Genomic DNA, 8,065 nt, shown 5'->3' with positions numbered 1-8,065 from the left:
CAGGAATTAACAAATGTGTATTACCTTTGGAGAAGATATCTGACACAGTTTCCCACCTTGATATTTATTTTATAAAGGAAAATAATAATTAAAAACAAATGTGGAAATAGAAACCAAAACCCCCGCCAAATCAAGAATTACAAAATTACAGGCTGTAACTTTCATAACCCCAAAATTGAAAAAATAAATGCACTATTTTTAAGACATTGTTGAGGGCTCTGAGACCCAAAATTGGGAACATTTTGGGTGAGGACTACAGGCCATATCTTGTTGCTATTTAAGAAAAAATAATGCTGGGCTAAAAATTACACCTTGTGTGATTGTAATGAGTTAGTTAGAAAGTCTCTTAGATCAGAGGTTGCTAGCACCTTGCAAGGACTTTTGGAAGAGACCGCACAGGTAATCAGCCTTCAGAATGGTCGCCTTTTGTCACAGCTGCTGTTTCACCTTGGCACTCATGTTCCTCTTTGGTTTATCCCATCAGTTGCATCAGATTGACTGGCAGGTTAGATTGTAGTATTCTCTTTCAGCATGCTTCTCATGCTTGGATGTATATTGGGCTCACCTGGAAAACTTTAAAAGCTTCTGAAGTCTGGATGCCATCCCCATGGATTTTGGTTTAATTGGTCCTGGGCACTGGTACTTGTATAAGTTCCCCAGGTGATTCTAATGTGCAGCCAAAGAGCCGCTGAATTCCAGGTTGTTAAACTCATGGCCCTGCTGGATCCTTGGATTCTTTGACTTTAAGAACCTATTGATCTCTGGTCTCATTTGCTCTTTCCTATACACATGCTGAAAAGGCAGGCTTGGGAGGAGTAATTGAATTATTTCCCTGACCAACTTCCAGAAGACATTGGAAGAAGTCCAGCAAATACAAGTATTGGCAAAATATATCAAACTTCGGAAAAGTGACACCTCCTTGTGCCAGAGAAAATCAGAAAGCATAGGAGAGTCCTGGGTGAGGACTCCAATTCTGCTTCAATAAACTTTGTAAAGTTACTTACTCTTTCTGAGCCTCAGTTTCCTTATCTATAAAAATTGGAATACCTAACTTCTAAGGTTTACTTAAATGAGTATTCAAAGTGTCTAAAATAGTGCCTGGCACGCAGTAGAAGTGCAATAGTGATAGCTATTTAAAAGGAAAGAATAGAGAAAATAATTAAAGCTTATTGACTGATTATGCTCCAACATAATAATTACAAATTATTGAGCCAATTTATCCAATTTTTTATCCTCAGAACAAATATTTGTTACATACTGACTTCATTCCAATTACACTGCTAGCTACTAGGGTTACAGATATGAATAAAACAGACATGGTGCATCTTACAACTTAGCTAAATGCTTTACTTATTTCTGGAGTTGATTTCAAGCAGTCCAAAGATTGACCTTACTAGAGGGGTGATACAACTACAAACTGACCTTCAATGCACCCTCACAACAAATACTCAGGGTGTGCTAGGCTGTTAAGGGAAATTTGTACCAAGTAGACAGACAAGTACTTATCAGGGTTCTATAACTGTCCCAAAGGGCCAGGGAGGTATAAAAAAACATGTGAGAATATCAAAGGGATCATATCAAAACACCTGATGATTTTTTCCCACCCTGTTTGGGCAGTTTTAGGAGTAGTGCTGTATCTTCCGGGTTCTTGAAGGCCAGAGCAGCTGTGTTCCCTCCACCCCCAACTCATCCAGTTTGGTGTGCTGCTGTGCCTCCCATCTGGGTAGCTGTCTATGTATTATAAGTTGTGTGACTTACCTACATTATGGGAACTTGCACCCTTTGCTTGGGTCTGTTGGCATTTTTCACTCAATCACTCTTGTGACAATACTGCCTCTCCCAGTAACAATCCTAAGAGCTAGTATTCCTATCTGTATATTACATATAAGATGTAGGTAACTTGCCCAAAGTCACTGAGCTCTTAAGTGGTAAATCCAAGACTGAACCTCAGATCTGACTCCACAACTCATCCTCTTAACCTCTGCCTCAAGTGGACAAAGCTTGGGTGACTATGCTTTGGAAATACCAAAATCTGTCTCTTCAGATAATTAATTTTAAAACCACAAGTAAAGAAGAAGAGCAGATGGAATTGAAGATGATGTTGTGACTGAACCTAATCTAATCTTGGCCTATGAGCCCCTTATGAAATTATGTGAGAGACTGGAGTCCAATAAAGAATTGTGTCCAGTTTGCCTTGTTATCAATCAAGCCTGCTGATACATAACATCTCTTCATAGCTGCAGCTGCAACTCTTTTGTCAGACCAGGAATATAGTAACTATGGCTAAAAAGGCAACGGTAGCAATTTGTAGATGGTATAGGATCTTTGCTAAATCCAGATAATCTTTCCTCACCTTCAGGATAAAAATGTTGACTCTGATGACAGAATGTGTGAATGTGTATATGTGCATGTGTGTGTATAAGTGCGCATGTGTAATGACTCATGTACAAATGCTCTGGAGCACATGTGGAAGGACAGAGATTTTAAGCCAGTCTTTTCTGATTTTCCAGGAGTTGCAGTATGCACTTTGTAGGGTATCCATGGAGCTCACAGTGCCTGCCTTTATTGTCCTCCATCCAGATCAGGCCATTGGCAACCAGGTTTACATACATGAAATATGACCCCACCTTCACTCCAACCACATTTGTTTAGACAAGAGGTGGCCATATAATCCAAAGGGGCCAATCATATTTTCTCGCATGGCAGACTGTACTTATTCCTACTTCGTTATGCTTTTTGTATTTATGCCCTTTGCCATATGACTCTGTAGGACCTCCCACTAGAGGCTGAGTATATTTTCGCTCCCTATCGATGTTGGACTCAGCTATGCGACTTGCTCAAGGAATGTCGTAGGATGCAGGAGACTGTGTATTGGGGATTGGGGCGTGTAAATGGCACAGTTTGCTATGGAAGAAAGCTGAACTCTTTTTTCCTCTTTTTCTGACTTGCCCCTTTGCTTAAACTTTTTTTGGTGGCTTTTGTTTTTCCTTGAGGTAAAGTTCACATCATATAAAATCAATCATTTTAAAGTGAAAAATTCAGTGGCATTTAGTATATTCACAATGTTTTGTAACCATCACCTTTATCTAATTCCAAAATATTTTCATCCCCCCAAAATAAAATCTCATATCCATTAAGCAGTTACTCCCAATTTCCTCCTCCCCGACCCAGACCCTGGGGCTACCAATCTACTTTTTGTTTTTATGGATTTACCTTTTACTATTGACGGTATTGTCATATGTTGGGGCCCTAACCCCTTATGTGACTGTATTGGAAATAGGGCCTTTAAGGTTGTGATTAAGGTTAAATGAGGTCAGAAGAATGAAGCCCTTGATCTGACAGAATTCGTGCCCTTATCAAAAGATAAAAAAAAGACTCCAGAGCTCTCTCTGCCATGTGAGGGTACAGTGAGAAGGTGGCCATCTGTAAATCAGGAAAATGGTCATTTGAAAGTCCCACTAGAACCCAACCATGCTGGCACCTTGATGTCAGATTCCAGCCTCCATGGTGAGAAACTTCTGTTGTTTAAACCATCCAATCTATGGTATTTTGTTATAGCTACCCAAACTGACTAATACACCTATTCTGGATATTCATATAAATAGAATCATACAATATGTGATTTTTGTCCCTGGCTTCCTTCATTTAGCATGTTTTCAGGGTTCATCCATGCTGTAGCATGCATCAGTACGTCATTCCTGTTACAGCTGAATAATATTCTATTGTACGGATACCACATTTTTTATCTATTCATCTGCTGATGGATTTTTTTTTCCCACCTTTTGACTATTGTGAATAGTGCTGCTATAAACATTTGAGTACAGGTATTTGTTGAGTATCTATTTTCAATTCTTTTGGAAATATACCTAGGGGTGGAATTGCTGGGTCATAAGGTAATTCTCAGAACACTGAACTTTTGGTGCTCAGACCCTCAGAGTTGCTTCTTGATTCCCACACAAGAAATTCTTCCTTAAATTCCATAAGAAACTCCCAGAATACTTTCAATAAATTCCTTTTGTTGCTGTAGCTAGACAGTTCTTGCTGTAGTTAGACAATTCTTGCTTAAGCAAGAGTTAACCCGAAGCTTAGAGAACCTAGACTAACAGACAACAAAATTTCTAATTTTTGGTCAAAATATTAGAAGAAAAACAGGTTCAAAACTCCCCTTTCAAAGTTTGCCACAGGGGTGGTAAGCTCCCTGTTGACACTAAGCAAATCAGGTGATTATCTTGATGAAATTCTGGTATCTGACTTGACTGTGTAACTGTTGCTTAGACTACCACTTACCTTTGGGACCAGGCAGCATAGGACCTTGCATTTAGAGCATATTCCAATTCAAAACGACTCCGTAAAGCTGCCACGTGGCTCCGGCCAGGCCCTCCGCGGCTCAGCAGACAATCAGAAGAAGAGGAAGGTGAGAGAGACCCACTGCTGTTACTTGATGCAGGAGACATCAGCTGAGTGAAGGAGGGGCAATTTCAATCAATTAATAAATCCAACAGGCTTAACAGCATAGTATAGAATGTAGATTTATTTTAACTTTCCATTCGAGGATTTCTCATATTTTAATTTCTATTCATCTCAGCTTGCTTTTCCTTTCAGCCTCTGCTGGCAACACCTGGCTAGCTTTTTTTGACCCAGTTCTGTGATGAGAGCTGGCCCATAAAACTTATGCTTGTCTTTAACAAAACACAGTAGGCTCAAATCAGATTCATAAAATAGAATGTTATTATTTAATGGTTAAAAGATTCTCTACATTTTTCACTATGGTGATGAGGTTCATGGCAGAGTTCCTTTAAATTGGAGCTTACAATTATTCCCTTTACATAAAATTATTCCCTTTACATAAAATGGATTTACACACTTTCCCAAAAATACATCCATTTTATAAAGTGAAGGCTGCTTTAATGTCCAGCAAGCATGAGGACTAAATAGAGTTGTTGTAAGAGAATTTTTAAAAATATTTACAAATAGTTAAGTATAGTTAGAAAATAGAAGAGTGTGAGGGAAGAAAATGAGAAAGAGAAGAGGAAAAATAAGAAAGTAGTTTTCTTGAACTTTTGACACCCTTGTTACTTATGCACTCTACCTAACATGACTGAGAATATTAGTGCTTTGACATTATAATTTCATAAGACATGTAGAGAGCAGACTTTGGTTTTAAAAAAAATAATATATATAAATTCTAAAGTCTTCACAGTAGCCAAGACATTTCTAAGTAAAGCTCCGAGAATCATGTGATGTCAGTATTGAAATGAACCTTCAAACTCTTCAATGATTTAATCTCTTCTGTGCATCCTTTTCAAGTTAGCTATGCAATCTGATGGGGAACCTCCAGTGATGGGGGACTCACTGTCTCCAGATCCATTCATTTATGTTAGGACAGCTCTGACCATTGGAAAGTTCTTCCTCACAATTAACCAGTTCTATTATTGTACTTCATTTCCATCTGTTGGCCCACAGAGAACTAGGCCATTCCCTTTCCTATATGACAGTTCTTCAGATGTTTAAAAACAGCTGTTGACTTATCCTAGATTTGCCTTCTCTGGGATAAGCATCCCTGGTTCCTCTAACTGGCTCTCACATACAGGATTTTCAATCCATTCACCCCTCTGATCTCCCTATTCCCTAAAATTTGTGTTCCAGTTTTAATTATCCCTTTAAAAGGAGATAACTGGGAACTATTTTGTTTGGCAATCTCAGGAGAAAGAGGAATGATCACATTCTTTATTCAGATGCAAGACAGAGACTTCATATTCTAACTCCCAAAAAGCTTATTATCCACTAACCTTCATGATGCTCCTAAACTGTATCTCCAACACTTGATTCTTTTACTATTGTTTCTTTGACTCTAGTGTATGATGATATATTTATTCCTATTAAATTATTTCTTAGACATGTCCTACTACTTTTCCTGCTTTCAAATATTTGTTGTCTCTCTCAACTTTACTATATCTACAAATGTGATGAGCAGAGCCTTCCTGACCTTGATCTAAACCACTGGCTAAAAAGTTGAAGAGTAGAGAGGATAGAGCCTTATGGAACTACACAAGTTAAGATCCTTAAAGATGATTCTAGTTCATTAATTAGTGCAATGCAGTTCAGCAAATTCTCTTTGCATAGAGCCCATAGTTTTTCGTCTTTTCCACTAGGGGAGATTGTGCTAAGAGGCTTGGTCAATATAACAAGACTAGCTAGCTTAGCAGATCCTACCATTGTCCCTGTTTCTGGAATTCACTCTCTGATCTAACTGGATATATCCCAGGCTTGGCACAGCCTTGCTCTGTCAAACACAAAGGTTCAGAGTGAGAGGATACTTGGAACTCAAGCCTGAAAAGCATCTCTCAACATCCCAAGCCTCTGGCAGATGCTCTTGTTAGTAGGGGCTGCTGTAGTCCCACAAAATATACTTCTACTTCTCTCCACCTCATTTGTTTCAGGACTGAAGAGAAAGGAAAGGAAGTTTCATGTTTAAAGAGTAAAGCTTCCTCTTTGTAAGTTCCAGTAAAGATTCATGAGACAGAGCCACTCACTTCAGGCAGTAATTGCAGACCTGGAACACTTTTCCAAAAGATTAGGTTCCAGGGAATTCCCTGGTGGTGCAGTGGTTAAGACTCCGTGCTCCCAATGCAGGGGGCCCAGGTTCGATCCCTGGTCAGGGAACTAGATCCCACATTCATGCCGCAACCAAGAGTTCCCATGCCACAACTAAAAAGCCCACGAGCTGCAACTAAGGATCCCACCTGCCAGAAATAAGATCCAGCACAACCAAATAAATAAATATTAAAAAAAAAAAAAAAAGATTAGGTTCCAGTCACTCTTTGTTAAGATTTTAAGGAAAGAAAACTTTCCTTGGATGGTTCCACTTTGGGATTTAGTTGTGCAATCTCAGGTTGATGCTGTTTTTCGCCATTTTTGCCCCTCCATACACTCGTTTATACGTGAGTCTGTATGTGTGATGTCCATCCCTCTCTCCTGTAGCACTCACTTGCATTTAGGAATATATTATTATTTTTGAATTAGTGCTCATGTTTTAGTTCCCTTGCCTATTTTCAAATGCTGTCTCCTGAACAGGTGTATAGAAAATTAAGGTAATTATAGAGAAAATTAAAGCAAACAGCTCCTTGATATTAAGGAAAGAAAATTCCATTAGTCTCATTACCAACACATATCACTTTATGTAAAATATGTGTGGCATAAAAGCAATGCCTCCCAATTAATTTATGGGCTAATTTTAGTAATAATTTTTCCTGTTATTGAACATAAATGGACAATGGCTTAATGTTTTAGCTTACATTTCGTTGTTTGTAAGAAATTTTGTATAGAAAGTAATGATTTACGTAATTACCTTCTAACACATTTGTTATTTTAAAATTTTTACATACCAATTTTTTAAGCTATGCATACCCATGTCCATTTGCTTGCCTGATTATTTGTTGGAAGGGCCCCAATTCACTCTGAATTTGCCTTTGCCCTACAGATGCAGTCAATTCTCCTCCACAGGGTGAAAATATGAATAGAGTTATGGACACTCACACTTTCTTTCCACAAGCACCACCTTATAACTACATTCCCCAACATCGTTGGATAGTCAAGCCTTTGTAATGGACATATTTCAGAAGCCAAAGTTCTTACCTCAGTGTTGCAGAGACACTCTTCTAACTTGGTAACAACTTCAGAAAATTCAGGTCTTCCCTGTAAATAAAGAAAAGACTTCTTTTCCCCAAAGAATAAAAGGGATGCAGCTGTCTTTGGATTTTAAAATTGGATATTTGCATGTGCAAAGAATGAGATTAACGATAAAGTAGGTTTTTATTTAAAATACACTTGTATTGAAGTGTTAATTGAATGTTCACTTGCTGTTCGTGGAGGGATGTTGAGTCTCCCTCTGATAAGAGTTTTAAGTCAGAATTTGCAACTACATTCAGATAATGAAATAGTGGAAAAGCTTTAATTAGCTTTGTGCGCTTTTACGCGGCAGGTTTGCCTCTTCAAAATCAAAGAATAAAAGTGAATACTAAAAACTATTAACTATCTCAGTGCCCTATAATACACTGTTCAATGT

The 8,065-nt window shown here is 38.3% G+C and overlaps 1 protein-coding gene across 1 annotated transcript in view; it reads right to left on the bottom strand.

Moving 5' to 3' along the window:
- The window catches only part of TNNI3K (TNNI3 interacting kinase), a gene marked incomplete at its 5' end in the record, with an annotated part of 199,563 nt that overhangs the window by 52,231 nt on the left and 139,267 nt on the right, over nt 1-8,065 (bottom strand). Inside the window, 2 exons of the mRNA XM_007445903.1 lie at nt 4,288-4,457; nt 7,636-7,695. Of these exons, the coding sequence (XP_007445965.1) occupies nt 4,288-4,457; nt 7,636-7,695 (230 nt within the window). The remainder of the gene's footprint in view (nt 1-4,287; nt 4,458-7,635; nt 7,696-8,065) is intronic.

This window comes from Lipotes vexillifer, unplaced genomic scaffold, assembly GCF_000442215.2.
Source record: "Lipotes vexillifer unplaced genomic scaffold, Lipotes_vexillifer_v1.1 scaffold2435, whole genome shotgun sequence".
Taxonomy (NCBI): Eukaryota; Metazoa; Chordata; class Mammalia; order Artiodactyla; family Lipotidae; genus Lipotes; species Lipotes vexillifer.
This window is presented reverse-complemented; position numbering and strand designations above follow the sequence as displayed.